Below are 27786 nucleotides of genomic sequence, written 5' to 3'. Positions count from 1 at the left end.
CCCGCTCCGTCGCCTCAGAGCGCTTTCCCGCCAAGCGCCAACAAAGCGCCCTCCTCCTCTTCCCTCGCCTGCTCCAGGCAGCCGGGGAGGCGCCGCCGAGTTGCTTGACGCGCGTGGCTGGCATAGCGCTGCGCCGCCGCCGCCGCATCTCTTGACGGGGCGTGTGTGAAAATGCCCTCACTCTCGCCCGCCCCTCCCACCTCTCCCAGGGACCCCTCGACGTTCCGCCGTTGATTCCGGCCATTTGCGCGGCTCTTTCCCGCCTCGCCGCCAGCCATGAGCGGCGCCCCCCGCGCGAAAGGGGACCCCACGCGGCGCCTGCGCGAGTGAGCGCCGGAGGATTTGCCTCGGGGTCTTCGCGGGGCTCTTCTTCTTCTTCTTTGCTCTGACGGGCGCGCGCCTCTCGGCGAGCGCGTGTATGTCTGTCGTGTGGCAGTTTCTGGAGGCAGAGGAAGACGGCGACGAAGCCGCCGCCGCGCCGTGCTATGTCCCTGGACTCAGTCCTGCCCCCTAAAGTGGAGATGAGCCAGACCCGAGGAAAGGAGAGCATCTCTTAAGACTCCCGAGCCAGGATGGCGCACCTGCGGCAGCCCCTGCCTCTCCTGGTGGCGATGCACAGCTTCCTCCCGCTTGTAAGTCTCCCGCTTTGCCTGGGCGCAAACGGAGTGAGTGCGCTCTTAGGCTTTGCCTCCCTATTTCTCTGCAAGCTTTAGAAACGCTGGAGAAGTTCGTAATGAACCCGGGTGGCTTTAGCATGAGGTCTTTCCTTGTTCCTTTTCGGGTTTTCTCCCCTTCTCCATCTCTTCTCCCACCCTTGCTCTCTTTTTTTGGGGGGGGGGAGTGGACCATCCATCTCAGCGATGCCAGGGAATGAATGGGGCGCGCACCTGCCTCTGCCGCCAATATTTCGCGCGGCTCGATGGCGAGATCTCTCACTAGCTAGCCGCGCCTGGTGTGGCTTTGGTTTGCGAAGGAGGAGGGTGAGCGTTTCGATTCGATCGCTTGGGCTCGGATGCTTGGTGGAAACTTTTCCCTTTTCTAAGCAGCCAAAGAAGCCTTGCGAGCTCCTGGGCGCACCTTGCGTCTCTTCCGACTGCTGTCGTTTCGACCGGGAACACTGTTCGCTTTCGGAAGGGAAAGAATTCGATTGAGTTAGAACAGCCCAGTAAAGCCAAAGGCGGGATTGCTTAACAATATTGTCTTGTTTTTTCAGTTTTCAACTGGGATTCCCGAAAGGCCTGTGTCCAACATGTTGAATATTGTCGGCTTTGGACTAAGGTTTTCGGATCTTCCATTTATGTGCTGTTAGTGTAACCAAAGTAAGGCTGCAACTCTAAACACAACTAGGCAGGAGTAGGTGCCCCTGAACTCAGAGGGACTTTCCTCTGAGTAGACATGCCTAGGGTTGCACTGCAATAAGCCCTTTGGAAATCTTGGATAATAAAGAACTGGCTTTTTACAGTCATCTCCATATCTTGTGCCTCCAGAGAAAGTTAGTTACACTGTTGCTTCTTACAGTTTTCTAATTTACAAGAAATCATGTGTCTGTTGAGCAGATTTGTTTTTTGGTGGCTCATATATCTGCAGGCTTTGTTTCAACAATAGTGTGAATCTGAAGCAATGTTATTAAACAGGATGTTGTGTGGTGTGACTATGAAGCAACTTTATACTTAAACTCTTACATACGGTACTTATTTAATACATCGATACATCACCATCACCTTGTGTAGCCTTGTGGTATGTTGAAGACTAACAGATGTGTTGTGGCACAAGCTTTCGTGGACTAGGGTCCACTTTGGTTGATCCTAAGCAATTTGCAAATAAGTTTATTTTAATTTATAATTAATATTTTATTTTGTTTTATCTGAGAATATTTACCTGCAAATAAGAATCTTGTACTGTTGACAGCCACTCACTCAAACAATAAACTACTTATGCAATTATATGGTGCTCACGCAGCTGGACCCTGTGCATGTTTACTACTCTGGAGCAAATGTTTTCAGTGGTACTTGATTTTCATGTAACTGCATAGGATTGCAGCTTAAATTAAATTTCTTTGCTTTTCGTAGTTTCAAAATTCGTTTTACATTTCCTATAGATGATGTAAAAGTACAGTACTGCTGTCTATTCTCTTGTGGTATCTTATGGCTTTGGGGTGGACTACAGCTCAGTTGTAAATACCTTTACTGTACTTAGCAGTAAACCCTGCAGAATATAATGGGAGTAAACTGAAAATTGCAGTCAGAAGCAAATGGCAAAAGCTGGTTTGCTGAAGTTGTGGAGAACTCCAAGCGAGACACTGCTACTGATCAGAGTGTAGAGAATACAGTTGTAAATAGTTGTAACAAACTTACTTGAATAACTAACTTGGGGCATTAAATATATGGAGTAAGGCAGCAAAAGGAGCTAAATCAAACAAAAACAGCATTGCAATCGTATTTCATCATACTCCATTTCAGGAAGATGTTAATTGTTTGCACACAACAGGATACAAAGTTTTGTTTTTCTCCTCATGGCTGCATTCTGGCTGAAAGTTTATGTGTGTGTGTGACTACAGTCAATAAGGGGATGTGTAATAAACCTTGAAGGGATTAGACAGCCTCCTTAAGAGCTGGATTCTAATATTACAGCATGAGTTGATTGATTAGTTTTTGAGGAAGCTTATGTCAAATTCTAATCCGGTTTTGGATTGTGCTTGTCTTGTAATGTTGTGGGGCTGTTTTCCCTTTCCCTTTTTTTTTTTTTTTTTTTTTTTTTTTTTTTTTGCTGTGGCACTTTATCATAGCAGTGAAGTGCAGAGCTGCAGCTCTGCGATAAGACACTCATATTTGCTTTCACACTGCTTTGCTTTTTTGAACAATAAAAGGCTGTTTATATTCTTAGAGCAGAGTTTCCAGCTAAACACCACACAGAGGTTAGGGATGTGAATGGGAAGCAGTTAATGGATTACAAAGTTGCTGGTCAGGAAAGAGGTAAATTGAAATACCCCAACCCATTTTTATTTTTGTTATTTTAAATCAACCAGATAATCAAAGGAACCGATTAAAACTTCTGACGGACATTGGTTTTATTCCACATTTTATTGGATGATGTCAACTTTTTTGCTGTGGCTTTACAACAATTGCTTTGTGTTGATTACTTTAAAGAATCAAAAGCTGTTTTCTTGTAAGGGGAGGGAAACACACACAAGGGAGTACCTGTTCGCAGCTGATAGCCTAACAATTCCATGGGGAGTAGCTCATTTTCTGTGCTGTTAGAGAAATCTCCATCAGTGGTGTAATGAAACACTTTTATCATAGAATTCTTAAGAGGGAAGTAGTCCTAAAGTTAAAAAAATAATCCAAGTAACCCTGCAACCCTATAATTTTATTTATTTAGATTTCTATCATGCTCCCACTTCTCATAGAACCCTTGGGATGGGAGTAAGCCCTATGGGACTCAATAACATATGCTAATTACAAATACAAAGCTGTGCTTAACATTTTGTTGCATATCACACAGTATTACCATGTTGTCTACTATTTAGTTGTGCACATGTACTTTTAAATGACCAGTGCCTTCCAGGTGTACAATTTGTAGAGTCAGAGCCAGATGGCATGGACAATATCTATAAACAGTAACAAGCATTTTTGCCAATGAGAGAAAGAAACATTAAAAAAAACCACACCAGAACTTCTTTTTTTATGTGGTAAAATTTCCTGTAGAGTACAAAACTTTAAAAACACAAACATTGGGGGCAGTATCTTATGGCAACTATAATGAATTGGCAAGTCTGGCTGCGCAGAGAAATTCAAAAGGCCTATTTAATTTTGCTGTACCCATTTTGATTCCTTGTATAGATGCTGTTTTAAGTTGAAGTTTTACAAAATCATCCTCTTGTTAATGATTCAATGAGTTTTCCTTCACTACAAATAAATTAGTCTCTCTGTTGTTGAAAAACATTTACTGCAACTGATAGGATGTCCTTGGTATACCACCTTGTAGGTTATACCTATTTCCCCGCCCCCAGGCTGCAGCCCCCGCAAACACTTAAAAGTAAGTCCCACTGTATTCAACTGGGCTCACTCTCAGGTAAGTGTATATACGACTGCAGCCTTAGTGTAGGCAAAAATTAATAACTAAACATTTAATTGTAGACATATCTACACAAAGGTAAGCTACACTGTGTTCAATGGGGCTTCCTTCCATTGTTTATTTATTTATTTTGTTTATTTATACACACATTTATAAGACTGTGTTTTTAGTAAATACAGGTTGTGGAGACAGTAAAAAGTGCTGTTGGTGGTAAAAAAAATAATTGCATACCATCCATTTCCCCTGCAAACTAGATAGTAGCTAATCAAAGATAATTAAACTCACCATAATTCACCATTCGTTTAACATTATGGTAGTCAATATATGTAAAACAATATTGCTGTTTCCAGTCAATAATAATCTGGGTAGTTATTGGCTAAATAGTAAAAAGAAAAAAAATGCTTTGTCCAGTACGTATTAAGGTCACAGCATACCATTTCTTTAAATCTAATGTTAATGGCCATTCAGCTGCTTTGTTGTTACAAATTATTCAGTGTCATGTTAATAATTAGGTTAGAGGAGCCGTGCAATCTTAGGCACTAGCAGTAGAAAAGTGCCTTGTATAAGAGGATTTTACAGCCCATTCCCTAAGGCACTGATGTTAACACTGAATCAAGCCTATTTAACAGATTCCTGCAAACAAATCCTGGTATATTATTTTTGTGATATCTATTACAATTTCCATTGGTGGTGCTTGCAAATGAAAAATAAGACTAAGCCAAAGATGCCAAATATATATTTCAAAACAGTCTTTTAAGAATCAGCTCCCAAATGAACAAAATTTAAGGTTAAAAAAAAAAGCAACGGAAATTTAAATAAAAATTGTATGGTGTTGCTGTCAAAACCTAGCTGCAGTGCTTTGCTGTTTTATAGTCCACATTTTAAATCCATACAACAAATGAATCACAGCGCAGGCTTATAATAAAAGGGAAGTCCTCAGACTATGAACTGCTTCTGCAAATGGTGCATTAAGCTTTGCATTGCCTATGGATACAGAAAAGGGTTTCAAAAGCACTCAATGATGTTTATAGCTAACAGAAGTGCTGATGTATCTTTAATGCTTATTTGTAACTTGATCAAATGTGCTGCTATTTTGTTAAAAAGTCTTTTCCATAGTATGAGGGAAGGGTTTTTCCTTAAATTCAAATGGTGAGATAAAACAAAAACAAAAAACCTCTTGCAATATTGTCTGGCAATAAAGTTTTCTTTTTTAACTTGTTAAGTATTCAGTTTGTTTCCCTCTATTATTTATATTTAATTTGATATCTTTTGGTTAAAACGTATCTGTGTTTTAGCTTTTGGGTGGGTGTGGGTGTGTATTACAGAGTTAGCTGCCTTGATGTTTTCTTTTTTAAAATAGAATTATTTTTCAGTATCGATGAAAAATAAACTTCTTGATGATTGAGGTGCTTCTCATACAAGCATGGACTATACAGTAAAACAAGCATTATTATTTTTTTTAAAAAGTAAATTAAGTGTCTTGCATAAAAGAGTTTTTTCCTATTGCTAACCAAAGTTGTAGGGGGTTTTTTAAGTGTGAGATTCATACTGCTCCCCTCCATCCTGGGATAGCCCACTTTAAATATGTGCAAAATTATGTCACAATGCTAGGCATCTTTGTGATGTACCATTTTTGGTAAAATGTTGAAGGTACGGGATGTGACTGTGTTTAAAGTGAAAATTGACCAGACTTCTACATAAAACCCAGATTGTGGTTATCTACCTCCGGCTCCTCCCTTCTGAGCCCACGCCCATCTCCCTATTACCACACACTGCTCTTCTCGTCACGATTCACCTTTCACTACCATTCTACCCTGGTCTCCCAGATAACAAGAAGGAAACCAGGAAGACAGAAGCCATCAGTATTGCACAGTGCTTTTCCCGCAGTGCTAGCAAACATGGTTCTCCATCTTATATGCAAACATCAAAACATTTAAACAGGCTGCATTCTAGATACTCCACACAGAGCTTTTTTCTGTCATTCTTCCTTCAGGTTCTGGAATCTGAAGGAAGGAAAGAGAATACATTGTACAAAACACAGTCTCATGTTAAAACAGGGTTGCTTTCTGTAGGCATCACCTAGGGCTGCCTTTGTGTCTTCCCTAAGCAAGGAGACAGGAGCTCTAGAAAGATGGAGATCCCCCTTAAAAAAAAACCCAACTAGAGTTGGACATTGGACTAGCCAAGGCTTATCAAATAATGTTCCATTATTTAAAGCATGAATTGATTAGTACCAGAACAAAAAAGAGGGAGATATTACAAAAATAAACGAATGGCAATAAGTGAGGGCAGTGACATTAAATTCAGGTCAGCTGTATTATTTATTACTAATAATGAACTATGTGGAAGGTGGCGATCAAGGAGCCCTTTCTCCCATGGGATATCTCCTCAACACCTTGAGGCAATAAAAAAAAAGTTAGCTGCATTTTTTACTTGCCCTTTATGACATGATATCATTCTTCGTGGAAGTTTGGGCCATATTTTAGCACAGGCACATAATAGGCAGTCAATTGAGCGATGTCACAACCCTGCACAATGGATTATTTTTATTTGCCATTGCCACTTACGAACAAGTGGATCACTGTGAGTCTTGTTAAAAATGTGGAAGTAGATACAGCAGAAACATTCCTATGATTTCCAAGATGAAGTAGTGAGTTAAAGTGATGCTAGAAGCCTACAGTATGAGGAGAGTCATACGCTTTAAATGTATGGTGTGTACATAAGAACGTAATAAGAGACGGCTGAATCAGGCTACTGGCCCATCCAGGCCAACATCCTGTTCTCTCAGTGGCTGACCAGATGCCTGTGAGAAAACAACAAGCAGAATTTGAGCACAAAAGCATTCTCGCCTCCTGTGGTTACAAGCAACTGGTATTCAAGCAACCCTGGGCTGTTTAACATCTACATGAAAACGTTCAGTGGGGCTATCTGGAATTTTGGAGTCCATTGTCATCAATATGCTGATGGCACACAGCTCTACTTCTCCTTTACATCTGCAGGTATGGCAGTGGATGTGCTGGGCCATTGTCTTGCCTTGGTAGTGGACTGGATGAGAGCCAACAAACTGAAGCTCAGTCTGGATAAGACTGAAGCATTGTTAGCTCCCTAGACTGAATGGATGGGAGATGGTCTGCTCTTGATGGAAGGAGCAGGTACATAGTTTGGTGATACTGCTGGATCCTGGCTATCGTTTGAGGCTCAGTAGCCTCAGTGGTGCAGAGTGCCCAGCTGCACCCCTATCTGGACAGGGGTAGCCTAACTTCTGTTATTTATTCTCTTGTAACCTCTAGGTTAGATTGCTGCAATGTATGCAGTGTTTTAGGACACTTGGCAAGCATTGCTGATTCTATAAATAATTTCAGGATTTGGAGAGAGATTAATCCTTTGAATCTTGTGCAATAGTTAGTTGTGAGATGTACATTTTAGTTCATAAGTGCTTCAGTTATTTATATCAGCCATTGCCTATTCTTTAAAGACTTTAGGCAGTTTGCAATCTGTATATAGTTTATTTAAAGCAGAAGTAGAATTGTTATTGAACATTTTCCTCCTACAGAAGTTATTACTCATTTTATTGGCTTGTTTTATTTTTGAAAGGAGGAATCTCAGATTCTATATAAAATGCTTGTTTTAAAACTTTATATTTTCCCTTATGATAAATTTATAGTCAGTTGTACTGATGTACTTTTACTGTAATTTTAGCATAAGACTGGGGGTTTTGTTTTTTTTATAAAAAATGTGATTGTATAACAAGAGGAATATGCTAAATTGTATGTGTAGCAGGACTGCTATGTTAATTGAGGTGAGATGGATTGAGTTGTCTATAATTCAGCAAAGGGACTTGATTTTTAATTGGAGTTAATAAAGCTGATAAACGCTCATGCAATTTTTAAACATGTAACCAGTGTCCACAAATTTGAATGTAGCTATAGTGTTCACTTTCTTTGTTGAAGGAGATCATGTGTAATACAGAATAAAACTTAACTAGACTTTTGAGGTGTGATATAAGCTCTCTCTCTGTATATAGACAAAGTATAGTTAGTGTCACAGGAAATAATAATACTGGTAAAATAGCTACTGGCAAGGCTCTAGTGGTGACAGGAATTTTTATATCTGGGTGTAACAGTGATAAATGTCTAAGCTCGTATCACTGGAAGACAGTCCAGAAGACAAACGAGAATTGATATGCTGCATTTATAACTGAATTAACATACAGTGGTACCTCTAGTTATGAACTTAATTCATTCCGGAGGTCCGTTCTTAACCTGAAACTGTTCTTAACTAGAGGCATGCTTTTGCTAATGGGGCCTTTTGCTGCCACTGCGCCGCCAGCACACGATTTCTGTTCTCATCCTAGGGCAAAGTTCTCAACTTGAGGTAACTCTTCTAGGTTAGCGGAGTTTGGTACCTGAAGCATTTGTAACCTGCGGTGTTTGTAACTCAAGGTACCACTGTATATGAATCTCCCCTCACTCTTAAAAGGCTTAGAATTTTACAGGTCCATAGGTGAGTGTAGCTCTAGGGACGCTACACCTAGATGGTGTTCAGACGAGAGCTTCCAGAAAGGCTGAGGGGTTGGCTGTCCAAGTCCTATGCCTGGAGAAGATTATAGGGAAGCATGGGAGCTGCTTTCAAATACCTGAAAGGCTGTCACAAAGAAGATAGGGTGGACCTGTTCTCTGTTACTTCAGAGGACAAGACTAGAACTGATGTGTAGAGATGGTAAAGAAACTCATTTCAGCTAAACATTAGGAAAAACTTCATAAAGAATCTTCTGGTTCAACAGTTTGCTACCCTAGGACTGTAGAGCTAAAGGAAAGCATGTTCCGGCTCCACCCACCAGTCAACAGCTTGAAGCTGTGTGTGCATACGTGAGCTATTTTGGGTATGTGTGTGTGTTATTACTATTGTGTTGTTAGCCGCCTTGAGATTAATTCAGGTAGGGTATAAATCTTTAAAATAAGTAAATAATATGGCACCACCCACATGCAAAACGTGTCAGCAGGTTTGGGTTGACTCCAAGGTTTGCATAAGTATGAAAATTGTTTAGGGGGAACCCCCCCCCCCAAAAAAAAACCCCACTCAGTGAGGACTGAGCATGCTCAGTAGGCATAACCGGCTGTTGGAGGAGGAGGAATATAAGGAAGGGGAAGTGGAAGTGGAATAGGGTATCCTGGAAATGGATATGACTGGCTATAACCTTGACCAGGAGCACTCCATACTGCAACATTTTGTTTCAGGTCGCACTTATTTTATAGATGGAGTTACATATGTTATGAGGCAGAGCCGTCAAGTTGCCCCTAAGATTGACGGGGCCCGGCTTTCATTGTGTGTGAGAGAGACGTGACACATGATGCAACAGCGTGTTGTCTGAAGGAGGCCAAGCATTCTGGAGGAGCTGGCCACTGAAGCTGCACCACGCTCGACCTCCTCAGCCCCCTCAAACGTTTAGGGGGGCAAAAATGCCTCAGCTCCCTAGAGCTGGTGTGTCAGAATCTCACTTTTGCCATTAGAACAGGTTTCTTTAAAACCTAGATGTTCACTGCTGTGGCTTATTAGCATTTTAGCATACAAATAATTTTTTTTTTCCATTTCCTTCATTGCCCCCAGCCAGACAGCAAACCATACTACACACAACATTTGATGAAGGCAGGTGAAGAGCAGGTAGGCTCTTCTGCAGTAAGAACCACCTAAAAGGTAAGGTAAAGGTACCCCTGCCCGTACGGGCCAGTCTTGACAGACTCTAGGGTTGTGCGCCCATCTCACTTAAGAGGCCGGGGGCCAGCGCTGTCCAGAGACACTTCCAGGTCATGTGGCCAGCGTGACAAAGCTGCATCTGGCAAGCCAGCGCAGCACACGGAAACGCCGTTTACCTTCCCGCCAGTAAGCGGTCCCTATTTATCTACTTGCACCCGTGGGTGCTTTCGAACTACTAGGTTGGCAGGCGCTGGGACCGAGCAACGGGAGCGCACCCCGCCACGGGGATTCGAACCGCCGACCTTTCGATCGGCAAGCCCTAGGCGCTGAGGCTTTTACCCACAGCGCCCCCCGCGCCCCCCCAAGAACCACCTAGATACATGTAAATATTGTGGAGTTATATAAATACTAGCATTATGCAACCTCTAGATCCTTTTAGAGCTGGGATAAGCAATGTGATACCCTCCACATTGTTGGACTACAATTCCCATCAGCCCAAATCACCATGCCCAATGTTCAGGGATGATGGGAGTTGTAGTCGAGAAACTTCTGGAGAGCACTGTGTTGGCCTCCTCTGTTTTGGAAGACTGAAAAGTCCCAAGGCCCAGAAGTGTAAGAGATTCCAATTTATGCTTCTCTGTGGGCTTACTGGAAGATCTAACTGCATCTTGCCCAGAGCATGCTGCAAAAGCCTCACTACATTTGTGTCCTTTTACTTCTAAATATAATGTTGCTTGATCCATAAAATGTAACTCTAAAAGAACAGTCCTGTGCTGTCAGTCTTTTGGGTGCAAGAGTTATTTACCACAATACTGATAGCCCTAGATATATGCACATCTATGTGCTCCAAAACATTCTGGCTGACTTCTGAAATCATCTGAAGTGCTTGTGCATCCCCGTTAAGTTGGTTACACAACTATCTAGCTTATATTACATTTTCCTACTTACTGTGTGACTTCTTGCTAGTTTTTAAGGACCCATGTTTTGACAGATGGTAGTTCTTCCCCAGTCTTGACATTCTGGTGCTTATTCAGGCAGAGGAGTCACAGCTGACAGAGAACGTTGCCCTCCCTCTAAACCAAAGTGCAATTACTATTTGTGCTGTGATATTCGAAGCCTAACAACTGCAAGCTCAGAAGTGAACCCTGTTCAGCTTGCAAGACCAACTTCTTCAGAATACTTTTGAATTCTAGCTTTTACTGCTGTGTTTTTTGGAGTGGAATTTATTGTGTCAGGTTTCTCTTAGCACTCAGCCAGTGTTTGCTATAATAGTTTTATAGCATAAGAAGTCTTTAGGATGCAATCATGTGCATACGTTCCTGGGAGTAAGTTCCACTGAGCTAAATGGGCCTGACTTCTGATGAGACATTTACAGGACTGAGTTGTTAACATTGTATGTGCATAATTATATATATATAGTGATAATAAATCGGCAGGGAACTGAGCGAGAGCGGGATATAGCTACTTTATTCTCTCTACTTTTCTTTTATGCATCTGAGTTACAGTACATTGAAATAAGAATTAACTTATTTGGTTTTATTAAAAAAACTATCACACATGAATGGGTTGTTTCTTTGATATTTTTTTTAGATGAAATAAATTAAAGCTTTTGCTTTAGAGCATCTGGCGGCCTTAGAACCTAGTACATGTAATTACTACTGTTTATTAGGAAAAAAATTATGTAACTGTATGGTTGATTTACTCTGATGTGACTGGCTTAGCAACTTAATTGGACTATACAACAAACCAGAGCAAACTAGAAAAAAATTAATTAGCAGATTCATTTGAGGATGACTACAAGCCCTCTGTGTTATGCTTCAATTCACTGAAGGTGTACAATTGCAGGGTTCTGCTATGCGAATTCACACTGAAATCACCAGATTTGGGGAACTGCCAACACCAGATGAAATGGAAACCTAGGAATAAACAGCTAAGGTTGCAATCCTATACATACTTACGGTACTTCAGACTTAATGGAACTAATTTCTGACTATATTTGTATAGCAGTACAGGCGTACATTGGATCTAAAACGCCTTGGCTCCCGAACGATCAAAACCCGGAAGTGAGTGTTCTGGTTTTCAAATGCTTTTCAGAAGCCAAACGTCCGGCACAATTTCTGTGGCTTCTGATTGGCTGCAGGACGCTTCTGGGAGTCAACCAGAAGCCATACCAGTGGAGTTCTGGGAGTCAACCAGACTCCCAGAACGCATTCTGTTCAAGAACCTATGTATGACTGCACACTATAAACCATGTTAGAGTTAAATGGAGAGAAATATATTTATCAGTGGAATTAGTAAGTGAATCAAATAGGGTTAACAGTACCTTTACTTCCATAGAAGAAAGAAGCCATCTTTAAAAGAGGGCACTCATATCTCAATTGTTGTTCCATTAATGGCTTGTTCATCACATTGTTTCAAACTCTGCCGCAAAGTATCCACACCTTGAGTTGCAATCGGAATGGAGGGAGACATGGCTTCCCAGGTGAGGTACACAAGCAGGAGTGTTGGATTGGCTCCACTGGTATGTTTGTGCACACCCCTGACCTCACCTCTCCCTGCCATTAAGCAACAGTGACCTACCTGCTAGAAAGCTAGCATAGCAGCTCCACTCCACCTAATGACCTATTTCAAATCCACCTTTTTAAGTGAATCAACCTAATTCACACTTCTTGGATTCATAAACAGATCAGGATTTTTTTTGCACTTCTCAGAATGTTATGAAATAGGTCTCAGCTCAAAACACACACACATCAAAACACATTGTAACATGTGGGCAAAAGACATATTTTTAAAACAAACATTTTGCACTAAAATGTGTATTTAAGTAAATATTTAATATTGGATTCCCATACATTTTCTGGTGAGGGTAGAGAATTGCACATTAATGCAGAAATAAAATGGAGTGTACTTTTGGTTATGGAGGAACACATGGATGGGAAATATCCTGATCCGTCTATTTGTAAACATCCCAGAGTGCATCAGGATGAAGAACTTAGTAAAGCAATGTTGAATCTTGATCTTTCTATAGCAGGAACATTGCGAATATTATAATATTGGAGCTTTGACAAGCATTGCTGACTTGCTGATCCAATCTACAGAGAAGCCAGTTCATGGTGACTCTAGGACAAAACTAGGTGTCATGTCATTCCCGAAATTCACAATTTTAATCAAATAGCACGCATGGGGTGTAGGTTACCTGGATTGGGACTGTGGCCTGAAAGGGGCTTTAATCCTTTGCTGTCACTGCAACTTTGATCTGAATCGAGTGTCTGTTTGTATAACAGCTTTCTAAAAAAATAAATCTCAGTTGTATTTCTGTCAACTTAACAGTGTTACCATCTTCACTTCCAAACTCTTTTCAGTTTTGTCAAATTGTTTCTTATTTGGTATATGTTTATTTTGTGTTTTCTGTGGTTCTAGTCATAGGACTCCAGTATTGCAAGTGTTTACCTTCTGTATCATGTCCAGGGCAACAACTGCTTCCATCAAACAGGTTTTTCTTCTCTATAACCTCTATTGGTTATCCTCCATAGATCGTGGGCCCTTGAGTTTGTATTTCTGAACAAAAGTTCAGAAGGACTAAACTGGACATGAGGGGCGGAATTCAGCTTGGTGCCATTATAGTCGTTCTGTCAATGCAAGCGTTTTTGCTTTTCAGATAGAAGGATCTCCTATTTCATTCCCCTGTATGCTGTTCTGGGGGTTCTCCTGACCCTCTGGAGTGGATTTGGGGGAAGCACAGAGGAAAGAGTCCTGCTTGTCCACCAGATTAGCTGAATCCAGCCCTTAATATGCATGGTTTGTGGTTTTTAAAATAATGAACAGCAGGTAGAAAGGGAAATTAACTCTTTCCTTCCTTGCTGCAGTCCTGGAAAAAATCCATTGTCTCATACAGCATTTGCATTGGGAGGAAATTCCCCACAAGAACCAGAGTATCTTTGGGCAGAATCATATTCTAAGAATAATTTCCAGTTCATCAAAAGTTAGTGAAGGAGCGTCTCCACCCCCATCATTCAGCCCGGACACTGAGGTCCAGCGCCGAGGGCCTTCTGGTGGTTCCCTCACTGCGAGCAGCAAAGTTACAGGGAACCAGGCAGAGGGCCTTCTCGGTAGTGGCACCTGCCCTGTGGAACACCCTCCGGTCAGATGTCAAGGAAATAAACAACTATCGCACTTTTTGAAGACATCTGAAGGCAGCCCTGTTTGGGGAAGTTTTTAATGACGGATGTTTTAATGTATTTCAATATTTTATTTGAGGCCGCCCATAGATGCATATAAACACACTAGATCATACATCTACATAAAAAGCTGAGAAGAAACATGGCAGCAGAGACAACATTAAGTCTCTATTTCAGTATTAATGTCACTTCTAGTTGACCCTGAGTGATGTCAATTTCTGAGAAGTGGAGATTACAGCATATACAGCATATTGTTTTACTGCATATTATATTGTGCCCCACCTCAGTATTTTATTTGAAGTGGCAAGTATACAAATACTTTTATAAATAATAAATAAAAGAAATGTTGGAAAGTTTGAAGGGGAGAGATAGCTTAACTAATTTACATGAGGCCAAAGTTCTGTGGTTGGAGCTTCCAACATAATTTTGCTTTTTAAAGAAATTTATTGCTAAAAGAAATACGTTGAACAATATAAATACAGAAGCAAAAAGCGCAACAGCTAAAGTAGGCCCACGTTGCACCCAGTCAGGACGGTATTTCAGTATTCACTGGGATGTCATGGACACAGTGCTCTGCATGGTGTTAGCATTGTCAGCCCGCCTGTCGTATCTGACATTGTCATTGACATGCCTGACCGAAAGGTTCCCTAGGTGCCTCTTCTGCTATTTTTTTGACTCTCTCGCCCATCTCACTTGGCACATAAAGCATTGGAGTGAATGGGTTCTCAGCACATCAGTCATTTTTAGCAATGCGTTATGAGATTGCCCCCCACCCATTTTTATTTTATTTTTTTTACAAAGAAAATGAAATAACATATACCCTGTTTCAGTAATGATATTCATTGCATTTTAAAACAACTGCCCAACTTAAAAAAGGCTTAATTAAAATGTGTGTAGGAAATGAAGTGCACTTACCATAGCACCAGAAATGAAATTCAGTCTCTGTTTCCTGCGTGTTTGTGTGTGATAGTTTTACTGGGTTTTGTTTGGTTTTTTTGAACTGCCAAGTTTGATGCAAGTGCACTGATTGCTGGATTTCTTTCCCACTACCGTTTGTGCTTTGCAAACCAATTTGATCTGCATTCTAACAGAATCCAGGGAACCTAGAAGTAGACTGGTACAACACCTTTGTCTTTTAGAGGTCTTCTGGGGCTTGTTATTTTAATCCTAGTGTAGACTGATTTATCACTTCAAGCATCTGTCAGCTGCGCTTTGTCTAGAAATTGATAGTGATAGTGTTGCTGATTTTTCAGGAGCAGCTGTTAGAGGTTCATTAGTTACACTCTCAAAGGGTGCAGATAACTGTAATATTTTCCTTTGTTAATTATCTCTTATGTGTTACAATAATAGAGGTTCTGGAATTCACTCAGCTTCCTGCCTACCAGAGCTATAAGGTATACCTTTAGCTTTAATTAAATAGTTCTAAACTCTTATTCCCCAGTTTAAAAGATGAGAGGCAGACAAAAAAAGTAGGAAACAAAAAAGAACATTTGCTGTAAGAACTTTGTGCCTGCTATGGGAAGTAGTTTGTGACAAATTTGTGGAAGTAAGATCATGTCTTAGCCAGGACATTATTATACTGGAGTCGTCTCAAATTATTGGAAGTATTCGGTGAAGAAGGAGCAGAGCAGATATCAAACAACCCCATTTATTTATTTATTTATTCACACACTTGTTCTGTACACATATAAAGCAAAGATTGAAATTATTATTATTTTACATGAGTGCACAGGAGATGGGAGATGTAAATCTCCAGTGAAGAAGTGGTCTCAAACTAGAGTCACTGATATTTTAAATGCCTATTCCAGCAGAACTCTGGCAAACCCTGTAGGCTCTGTGCGTAAAGGGCTCCCTCTGGACTTCAGTACTATATGTCAGCTGACTCCCACAGGCCAATCAGGACTCCCTAGGTCCTATAATACCTGAGCCTCCTTTGGCTAGGCAACAGCTTAAGGTTCACTGACTCTTCTGGCCATGCCACACTTTGACCCTCATTGTGTGCTTGCCCTGGAACCACCAGCCCATCTTAAACCATGCCATCTACCTCTCTCCCTTTGGACCCAACCGGCCCTAGCCCTGGATCCCGTGCCTCCCCTGAGTGAACTCTTCCCCTCTTCTCTGCCTTTGCTCTATAGCTCCAACCAATTTCCTCCCAAACTGGAACCAAGCCAGACAGGGAATGTTTTTTAAACAAACAAACAAACACTGACACACAGCAAGGCAAAGAATTTGACTTCCCCTGCACATGCAAAAAAAAAGAGGGGGGGACTGTCACATATTGTTTGGATCTAAGAAAAAATGTACTCTGTTACTGTCTTCTCTAATCAGCCAGTATTAGATGTGGCAGCATGCCCCTTGAAGAAAAAGATAGGGGTTGGAGTTTCTTCTGGACCTTACCTTAAAAACACAATAACAGACCCCTGCTGGATCAGAACAAGGGCCCATCTCATCCTGCGCTCTGTTCTCGCAGTTGCCAGCCAGATTCCCATGAAAAGCCTGCAAAGCAGAACCTGCGCACAATAGCATACTTCCTGTCTGTGATTCCCAGCAACTGCCTTCAGTGGTGGAGGTGAATCAGAAGGACCCTTGTCCTCCATGATTTTGTATAGCTATCTTTTATAGCCACCCAAACTGGTCGCCCCTTGCTGCCTTTTGTGGAAGTGAATTCTTTAATTTAGTTATGCACGGAGTGAAGAAGTTTTGGGATTTTAAAAAAAATCTGTCCTAAACTTAGACATACAAATGCAAAGCACCCATCCCAGTATTTTGAACAGGTGAGTTATTACCTTTTTCTGCAAAGGAACATGTCTCCCAAATGAAGTATAGCTGCAGAACTTTGTAGACAGCCAAGAGGAGAAGCTGCATGCTACAATTAGCATCACACAGCCTTATATAAATATATATGTAATATATTTCAAATTAGTATTAAAATGACTTATCCAAAACGAACAGCAACAATGTATAATCAATCTTAAATACTTATTACAGGCTTTGTGGGTTTATCAAAACAATACATTGCCTTGCTTAAATCAAGTGTTTGTTTGTAAATATATATTGTGTCACTACAAGTGTGCTCTTCCCTATTGACTTGCTGTGGGTCAGTTTGGTTTGCAAGCTTCGGAGAAAGCAGAGAGGAACAAAATCACAGCCAGCTGTGCTGTGCTTCCAGATGTGAATACTGGAAGGAAATGGACCATGAAACCTGTTTTGCTCATAGCAGAGGCAAATCCAACTAACTCTAAATAACATCACCTTGACTCTGTTAGTACTATTGCAAACTTCAGATTTTGGGGTTGGAGTATCTTGCCTGGCTCTCCCTCCCTTCCCCCATTTCGTTTAATGCCCAACTTGAAGAAGCCTTCTGGAAAACTAAAATCCTGCTCACCAATTAGTAATATTCTATCCTAATAAAATATATACCCTATTGTAACCTTTGGATTGTTTCTAAGGAGCCAACAACACCAACTATAATGTCTTAGGTTTGAGTTTCTTTAAGCAGATGGAACTGGTGGGAGCTGGTAGGATAGAGGGGTGCTGATACCTTATTTGAAACTCATAAATGTTCTATTTTAACTCTCTGTAGCAACACATTGACCAAAGTGTTTAAGTTATCAACAGGGTCCTTTTTGATCAGTAGCGTTACCTGTTGTTTAGCCAGATGGTCAGGATTTATGAACCTCTCAAAGTCTTGAAGGAGATAGTTGCAAGGACAGTTTGTTCAGACTTTCTGCTTTTTTAAAAAATGTAAAGGGTTTGTTGTGCATAAAGGAAAACCAGGTGGCATTTTCATAAGAGGTCAGTTTATTAAGATCGCACTGACTTCTGTTACTGTGTCTTTCCCACTGCCTACCCCCCTGACTCTTCCTGATATATTCACTTGGGGTGCAAATGCTTGACTCTTAAAAGCACATTTCCTAAATCTCTTTCAAGACCGTCTCTGAGCACAGTGGAGCCTCCTGGGGACTGGAACATCTGTGAACTTTTCTGCAGTTGGGAGTATATCAGCACTATAGCTTGTTCAACCAGCAGAGCTAACCAACAGATAATTACAGTTTGAAATTAGTATTTTAATGAACTGATTTTAGCAAAGGTAAAATGAAATCTCCCAGGCATTAAAAAAAAGTATGCAGGAGGGGAGAATCATTAAACTCTAAAGTTCAGCAGATGGATGGTCAGCAGGTGCTTGTTGAAAATGAGTGCTAACTCTGCTTGTTTCAATCAGCAACCCACAAAAAACTAATTTGGGTGCTGTCGATAGAGGTGTTGGAGCATCTGCATGTGCATTGTAATTTCTTGGGGAAATGGGAATCATTTCTACTTCTTGGGGAGCAAGTATTTAAATGGTAAATTGAAAATGTCCTCTAACATGCAGTTAACTAAGGGTTGATGCACATCAAAAATGACGTTCCCATTTTTGGGGAACACAGGTATAATCATCCTCAATCACCATTTTTACCTATAGAGTAGAGCTGAGGAACCTCTGGCCCTCCAGATATTGCAGAACTACAGTTCCCATAATCCCTGACAATTGGCTGTATTGATTAGGGCTGATGGAAGCTGTAACAGCTGGAGGGCACAGGTTCTCCAACCCTGCTGTAGAAGAATGAAGCAGATGCCCCAGTAATGTAAAAATAGGGAGCAGCAGCTGGGGAGCCCCTTTCCTGAACTACATTGCATTTTTATCGCAACTGCCATCCTACGAGTTCAGGGCAACATATAAGAGCATGGGTAGGCAAACTAAGGCCCGGGGGCCAGAGCCAGCCCAATTGCCTTCTCAATCCAGCCCGTGGACAGTCCGGGAATCAGCGTGTTTTTACATGAGTAGAATGCGTGCTTTTATTTAAAATGCATCTCTGGGTTATTTGTGGGGCATAGGAATTCATTCACCCCCCCCCCAAATATAGTCCGGCCCCCCACAAGGTCTGAGGGACAGTGGACCAGTCCCCTGCTGAAAATGTTTGCTGACCCCTGTATAAGAGCAAGCTCTCTCCCAGTTTCCATACACATGACTCTACTATGTATTAGTATATTTGCCTGTATTTAGCTTAAAAGTGACTAATCTTTGACCATTGCTGGACTATTTATTTATTTCATAAAATTTATATACCCCTTGATTGCAAACAAAGCTCAAAGTGGTTCCACAGCTCACATTATCACTAATCATTTGTCATGCTGGCTAGGGCTGATGGGAGTTCACACCGCAAGTTAGCTACTCCTTGATTTAAGGGTTTTTTAAAAAAAACAACAACAAAAAACCTGAAAATAGATTCCCAAACTAAAACCTTCAATTGTGCTTTTGCTGGTCATGCATACACAGGTAGCGTTATGACACTATTTAGCCAGGTGGCTGCAGTATTAAGTAGCAGAATCTAGAATGTGGAGACAGCAAGCTGGTGGACGATTGCTGCAGGGAAGACATGTAAAGCAATTAATCCCTTCAGGAGCCTAGACAGTTTCAGACTACTGTACTGTGCTTCAATTTCCCTCCTAAGTGAGGCTCTTTGTGCCTCACAGTTAGTTGATTCCATGCAGTGGCATTGTGCCTCCAGCTCATGATAAACACACACACACAGCTTTATTGTGGTCCATAAACCCAAAATACACAGTACAGCAATAGTATATATCAACAGTTGTTAAGATCAGCCTTGCTAGCCAACAGAGGAGCTTTAACCTGTACATACTGATTTCTGATAATGATAAACTGTCTGTTCCAAAAGCAAAATGGCAGCAGTTACTGCTGCTTTCTTACCCAACATATTACTCTAGCATGAGTTGCTAGTTCATCACTAACTGTTTAGAATGTGGAGGTGTGAACTTAATATTTTTCCTATGTTTTCAGCTTTTACCATTTTATCTGATAGCCACCTTGAGTCTCAGTCTGGGGAGTAGGTGGGATATAAATGAATAAATATAATAACAACAACAAAATAAGATTATTCAAGCAGTGCTAGATAACAGGGACAAAACTACAACTGAGTTAAAATGGATGCAGTTGAATGTAAACCATGCTCAGGCAAGACCAATTAGTTTCAAAGGTTCTGCTCTTAAGTATGATTTAGTTGGATATCGCTCTTTGCAAGGCAATGCTGAATGTGGCAAGTTTTTCCCCTCTTGTCAATTGAACAAGTTTTTGGTGGTATTTTCTAAAAAGTTTTAAAAAAGAAAAAAGTTAAAGCTTTGGGCAAGCCAAGAAAAGTTTGTAATTATCTCCCTTCTTCCTTTGTTGAGTTTTGTTCCAGGCTTCTATTAGTATTTATCAGCACTAGCAGCTTTTCAGAAAATGATATATTACACGGGAAAATATTAATATCTTCAATTAGTATTCTGATATATAGTTCACTTCTGTCATTCCTCATCTACTTTCTGTCATTTTCCTATTATGCTTCTCTGACAATTCCCTAAAGATTCAGAAGAGATATGGCTTTGGGGGAAGTTGCACTACTAATCATGGATAGCCGTGTTTTGTGCAGCTGGATCTGCTTTCCAGTTTTGTCAGCAGAGACGTTGGTGTGCTTGTACCTCTACAGGGAGGATAGTTCTTTATAAGATTCATTTACAAGCAGAAAATTTAATGGGCTGCAAGATTTGATCATGAGAGGGGTTTTAAAAAAAATAAAATCATTATTTCCTGCTGAAGCAGCTTGTCATTTTAGTTAACTACAGGAGACAGGACAGAATTGTTAAAGCAATCCAATTATATATGTTATTGAACAAGGGAATTCTGGCCACTTTTCATTAATATAGTAAAACTGTAATAACAGAAGGTGCTTTACCAGTTGCTTGGGTGGGAAACAGAATTTGTACATTCCTAATGTGATAGCGACTCGACCTGATCTCCAGTCCCACCCCAGAACTGTTTGTGAAAGCCTGTTTTCCACTTAACCCTATGATATACTACTGGGGATTGGGACGGAGAGGGGATCAGACATTGTTCGGCCTTCAATTGCTTTCTTTGAAATCTGCGTCTTTGCTGTTCTGACTCAATGGATGGCTACGCAAATGATATTTTAAAACTGCAAACACTGAAATTCACTCTTCAGTTATTACTTCTATGACGGGGCGGGGGATAGGTGCAGTCACATATTGTGTGATGGCTATTTAAAAAGATCCGAGTGTAAAGATGAAATCCACAGTTAACATTGGACTACAATGTGGATACTTAAAAAACCCCAAACAAGTCTCCAAATACCGTACAGTGTGGGAAGAACCATTCTACAGTGGAAGATGGCGATGGGGGTGGGATTTGTTTTAGTTTGCATTTAATGGCAAACCTATCTCATTCACCCCTTCTGAAACAACATGCAAACCAAGGGCAGGATCCAGCTAATGAGTCCTACTAGCAGAAGCCTCAGGGCATAGTTTCACCAGGACTTAACTCTGTTCCTATTCTGTAAAACATATGAACTGTTCTGCTGCATAAGATTGAATACAGTGGTACCTCGGTTTAAGAACAGTCCGATTTAAGAACGATTCGGTTTACAAACTCCTCAAAACTCGAAATAGTGTCCCGGTTTGAGAACTTTACCTCGGTCTAAGAACGGAATCTGAATGGTGGAATGGCACTGGCTGTGGGAGGCCTCATTAGTGAAAGCACGCCTCGGTTTAAGAATGGTTTTGGTTTAAGAATGGGACTTCTGGAACAGATGAAGTTCGTAAACGGAGGTACCACTGTACTGCAGTTTCAAGACCGGCATAAGGGATTAGCATCACAAGAGTTCCACATGAAGGGCAGTTTTGGAGCCGCCACTCACAGCCCCTTGTGCCCATTTCCTCCTTCCTCATAGCATCAATGCAAATATAACAGGAGCAAAATGCTTTAGCAACAGGGGGTGGGGGAATTAGGGGGGTATTAGAACTGTAGGATAGTACCACAAGCATAGGGACAAAATACATTCCAGAAAATGAATATGGTATGGATTTTCAGTATAGTGTAGCTAATAAGAACATGCTACTTAAATCCTTAATGCCTTACAGCAATCACATATGCTGCTACAAAACCTATCACAGCCTTTGCCTTTAGGAAAAGCACATTTAATTATCAGTAAGGTCCAGGCTCTGCTTATTATGTTGAATTATTAGTGTCTGTTATAATTTTCTTACAATAGGAGAATTGTAATGGAATATAATGTGATCAGTTTAGGATTGCATTTTTTTAAGTGTAATTGATGACTGTTGGAGACTTCATTATTCTTGCCTGGCTTGAGTGTAAGATGCTGAAAACTTGTATGATATTGCATGAATCCAATGTGCATGCACTTGCAGAATTGGTAAGCTTTGTCAAGTCATGAATTATGTAAACGTTTACTTTGTTCTAGCATTCAAGTTAATTTGTATTGTTAAAGCAATATATGAGCAAAAAGAAAAGGAAAAGGAAAGAAGTCTAGACCATGGAGGAGGAATTTGAGGCTGCATAAGAGATTTCCCTTTTGTTGTGATTTAAATGGTTTCTTTACAGCTCTTTCTTAACATTAATGCCTGAGATCCTATTTAAACCATTACCTGGGCCCTTCTGCATGTGAAGGCATGTGCCCTGCCACTAAGCAATAGCCATTTCCAGGGAATACATTGTTACTCACCACCACAATCTCCATGAGCGGTGCGAGATTCCAGGGGTGCACCAGGGTCTATGGAGACGATTAGCCAGAGCTCAAGGTGGGGGCATGTTCAAGCCCTGGATTCTTCATGTAGGATTGGGGAATACCTGTGTCAGAAACCCTGGAGAGCCACTGCCTTTCATTGTAGACAGTACCAAGCTAGATGAACAGGTGATTGCCTTAGTATAAGGCAGATGAAAACCTTGAACTAGGATATAACCCCGATATCCACATAACAGAGAAAGCAACGAATGTTCTGTGAAAGCTTCTGCCCCATATCTTGGATAACATTAGGGTTAATCTCTCCCTGGACCAATAATTTAGTATTAAGAAAATGCAATATTTGTTGTTGTTGTTACTCATGATTGTTGCGCTGTTGTATTTGTGCAACTGTTATAATTATGTTTTATGTATGTTGCTGAACATTTTAAATGCTTTTTGTAAAGGCTTAGATTTCACACACCATTTGAGAAGATGTTTGTACTTTACATTGTGGGATTTTGTTGACCCCAATAACTTACGGACAACTATTTTGTTTTACTGGAAAGGAGGAGGTCTAAGTAAAGACATGTTTTGTTTTACATGCAAATGGTGTCATGCTTACTAACTTCTACCAGGTATTTTATTTGGATTGCTTTGTTGGGGTACATTTGCTGGTGGGGGGTTAAGTAGAAGCCTATAGACTTCATATGTCACATTTGATTTGTATAAAAAGTAGATTTTCTAAAATACAGAAATAAATATCTTATAACGCTAAACCATTATCACAGAATGAGTTTTCTGCCCAAGGTCCAGTATGTATCAGCTTCTATTTTAAGCAAATACAATCTTCTTTTAAAAAAGAGAAATAATTAAAGATGATTCTCAAAGTGATTTATATTAAGAGGAAGATTAGCAAAGAACTGCAATGCACTTTCTGCATAAAACTGGTATTTAAGAATAAGATTTTAATCTTTTTATATTCATGTGTGAATAATTCAAAAAGGTTATTGCTCATTAAGTACTTGCAACCTAGTTATTAACTAATTTTATTTTACCATTCTTTTAAGTACTTAGAATGTAGTGTGTTGTTGTTTTAAAAATACACATTTCTCTGTGGCTCCTTACAGATAAAGAGGGAGGGGAATGACCAAAAGAATCCATTGCCCTACTGAAACCATTTCTGTGAGAGAAAAGGATGGGACCTGCTGGTAGTGATTATTTTGAGGATCAGAGAGATGGGCAGAAGCATATAGGAAGCCTCTCATTAATAGTAGCTGAGGATGGCAGGAGAAAGATGGCAGGGCTACGGCACTGGAGATTTTAGGAGGTTCAGAATCTTGCCCTACAGAGGAGTCTCCACTCTCTCTTCAGATGCAGTCAGGTGTGATCACCACTCATTCAGGCACATCTAGAAGGGCAGAACATGCATCTAGAACCTAGCAGAACTGAGCCCAGTTACCAAAAGAGTCACTCAATATTACAATACAGATATAAACTGTCTTGAGTGTTTTCACAGTAAAGTCAGGGCAAGAATCTTTTAACTTAATTTAATATCACATGTTAGTTTTTAATATTTATTGTCTTCTTTTTCTCTCTCTTTTGAAACAGATCTTTTGTGATGCTAAGCAGATCATCCATGCCACAGACTTACTAAACTGGGAAGACAAAGATCCTGCAGACACACTAGTTGATAATGTAGTCAATTCGAGGATCATCAACCCTTTGCGCCTCTTTGTTAAGCCATCCCCAGCACTGAAACATGGACAGATGTCATATTCAGACAGCATAGACAACTTTTGGGATTGGTTATCCAACATCACTGAGGTTCAGGAATCTCTTGCACGAACTAAACGCAGACCAATTGTAAAAACTGGGAAATTCAAGAAAATGTTTGGGTGGGGTGACTTCCATTCTAACATCAAAACTGTGAAGCTGAATCTTCTCATAACAGGGAAAATTGTTGACCATGGCAATGGAACCTTCAGCGTTTATTTCCGGCACAATTCCACAGGCCTTGGAAATGTTTCTGTGAGCTTGGTGCCACCTTCCAAGGTGGTGGAGTTTGAATCCTCACCACAGTCAACGCTAGAGACCAAGGAGTCCAAGTCTTTCAACTGTCGAATTGAATACGAGAAAACGGATAGGGCTAAGAAAACTGCATTGTGTAATTTTGACCCTTCGAAGATCTGCTACCAAGAGCAGACACAAAGCCATGTGTCCTGGCTGTGTTCTAAACCATTTAAAGTCATCTGTATTTACATTGCTTTTTACAGCGTTGATTACAAACTGGTGCAAAAAGTCTGTCCTGATTACAACTACCACAGTGAAACACCGTATTTGTCATCTGGATGATATAATCCATTCTCTCCCCACCCCCCAATGACTGATAAATCAGTGTATTGATAAGCTGTCTAAAATTCCACTTTAAGCTTCTTTTGGACAGGGCTTCCTAATCAGGTTATAGCAACAAAAATCTCTCTCCCAAGAGAAAATAATCCTCTCTCGATGGGCTGGTTCACCTGTGCATGTTCTTCACTTGATGGCTACAACATCAAGTGTCAATTTGCATGTGTCAGTGAACACCCTCAAAGACCAAACACCATAAATGACACTTTCAAGTCTTTCAGTGAAATCAATTCACCATTTCTGCTGCAAGTTCAACATAATGTCTAAGCAAGTGATGTTCATGAGTATGTGAACTGGCCCTAAGTCTAAGATGTTGCCATAAATAATTAGGCCTTCAGATACCAAAATGTCATTTCAAAAAATGAATAATCATTTGTTATTGTGTCTGTTCCCATCAGTTGTAGAGGAAATACCAGACACTGCTAATATGTAGACAAGCAGAAACAACAGACCCCATGCAAGCAATGTACACATTATCTGTCTTCTCTAGGAGTTGCTGCAACAGCAGATTAATATTTAGAATGGGGGGAGCACACTTCATTGGTGTTAGAGGAAAGTCATAACACGACTGCCAATAAACATGTCAGGATAAATATTTAGGCTCAAGTAGTGATGAGCATCTATAATTTTGAGGGAAGTCAGACATTTCCAAAAGATTTGGATGTGAGAACTATTATAGGGAGGGGCTTGCCCAACACTAGAGTTCCTATGAATTTTGCCTAAAGCTTTGGCAAATGTTCTGTAGGAATTGAATATTTAAAAGAATTTCTATGAGATTTGTATAAACTGTCTTCATGAATGAATCATTCACAAGAGCTGTCACTGACTTGCCATTGAGCTTGAATACAGCAGAACTGAGCCCAGTTAATGCAAGTGAGGGTGGGTCAGCTGCTCACCTCTGAAGCCATGCTTAAAAGCCATGTTTTAGAATGACACCTTCCATTTTCATAGTTGTTAGTGACTGAGACCCACTAAAGAGCAAAAAAAAAAAAAAAGTGTGTTCTGGGTTTACTGCCCAACTCTAGGCTGTGTCCTCCCTCTTCAGATGTGTGGCTAGTATCTTTTTGGTGCCAGATTAAAATTTATCTTTTAGCCCAGACATTTTAAGGGTGTAGTGAGTTCATTGGTTTTAGTTCAGTCTGCCCTTGCTTTATCTGCTCCTGTTACCCGTTGACGTATTTTATGGGTTTATTTCTTTGTACTGTACTGCTTGTTTCGTTTTTGCTCATTCTAAATGTGAGACCCTCCCCCCCACTCCAACATCTGTATAGGCGAAGCTGTTTAAAAGTGCTTTTGACAAATGAATAAAATCAGCCAAGTACAGGAAACGGAGGGAGCTTGCCTCCCATATCAGTGGTCAGAACATACAGAGGTATATCAATAGAGCCACGTAATACAAAAAATATTTAAAATACGGTTGCTGTGCTTAAGCAGGCGAATCCATACAGTCTGTCATTAGCACAATGCAATCACACTCCTTCTAGGGCAGGGGTGGGGGATCTCAGGGCAGGGCAAATATGGCCCCTTCGGCCACTCTATCTGGCCCCTAAGGACTCTTCAGAGGCCACACCCCCTCCCCAGGCCACACTCCTCATTCACTGTTCTGCCCTATTGGAATGTATCCCTGAACTCAGATAATGCTTCCTGCTTACCTGGGTGAAGGATAAAAAGCTGTGTGTAGAAAGTAGCCTACTGTACAAAGGTCAAACATACATTTGCTGCTCCACCAACTTTTCCTATGGCCCCACCCAAAAATGGCATGAAACCCTCAGTATCAGACTACCTTCTGACCAGAATATGATCTGGGGGCTGTTAGTAGAGATGAGCCCTGCTGGTGTATTGCCCAATTTTCATGAATTTGGGAGACAGCAATGCATTCTTACTTCTTGTCTGGAAAGCAGGCAGGAGGGGATAAGCAGAGAGATGGAATGAGCAGGAGGGGCTGTCTCTGCTTTGTAAGCAGTGGAGAATGCCAAGGAAGGGATAGAGAGTTACAGGAAAGTGGAAGGTTGTTGGGAAAACAAGTAGCTGCAAAAGCACAACAGAAGGAAAATTCCAGGTGCAATTCATTGATTTTTCAGAAGGAGCAATAGATAGTCCTCAACCCTGCCCTGGGATGAACTGGAGCTCCATGATCAAAGAGCAAAGTGTGGCTCTGAGCCCTATCTTGTGATGTAAGATATGATCACCCAGAGGTTCTGGTCTAGTGGAGAAAACACACACACACACACACACCCCCGTGACTTTCAGTGAGAAACTCCAATTCAGATTAAATAATGGGCAAGCAGCACATACACTGGATCTCCCAGTCATCTATACATCTGCTCCTACATCTAAATCATATTGTCCGTTCTCTTCTCCCTTGTAGTAAAATCTCCACCCCAAAATCCTTTTTATTAAAGAGAACTTATTAGAAGGTAGCAGCTTAGAAATGTGGGTTTTATTTGGCTAGTCATAAACCTGAGCAGTTCCCTGCTCCCCCCCCCCCCCCAGGTTGAAAACTGGTTTCTTGCATTAAGTTCCCTTTCAGTTGTTCCTTTCTACCAAGATAATGAACCACTAAAATTCTAGTTCACATTTGTGTTGTGTGTCCTAGATTTAGCTGTATATAAGCTAGGTTTTGTTGCTGAGATTTATGAGTTCAATTTCGGGTGCTTTTGTAATTTAGTCGTAAGCCATTATTTTTTGAACATGTATTTTTACCCAAGTCTAGGCGGTTTAAAACACAAGCTAAAAGTTATTTATTGTAGAGTATGTGGAAACTATACATGTATATATACTTAGAAATGTATGTGTACAAGTACAGAACACATGTGTACACATATTTCTATGTAAATAAAGAGAGTTTGTTAAATCTG

General features: G+C 40.7%; 1 protein-coding gene across 1 annotated transcript; it reads left to right on the top strand.

The window, feature by feature from the left end:
* Positions 1 to 30: 30 nt before the first annotated feature.
* On the top strand, positions 31 to 27786 carry NXPH2 (neurexophilin 2). Its single transcript, XM_028745104.2, has 2 exons — positions 31 to 632; positions 24131 to 27786. Exons 1-2 carry the CDS (start codon positions 573 to 575, stop codon positions 24872 to 24874), a joined length of 804 nt encoding a protein of 267 aa, XP_028600937.2. The 5' UTR covers positions 31 to 572; the 3' UTR covers positions 24875 to 27786.

Source organism: Podarcis muralis, chromosome 1 (assembly GCF_964188315.1).
Source record: "Podarcis muralis chromosome 1, rPodMur119.hap1.1, whole genome shotgun sequence".
Taxonomy (NCBI): domain Eukaryota; kingdom Metazoa; phylum Chordata; class Lepidosauria; order Squamata; family Lacertidae; genus Podarcis; species Podarcis muralis.
The sequence above is the reverse complement of the archived record's forward strand: the minus strand, read 5'-3'. Positions and strand labels throughout refer to the sequence as shown.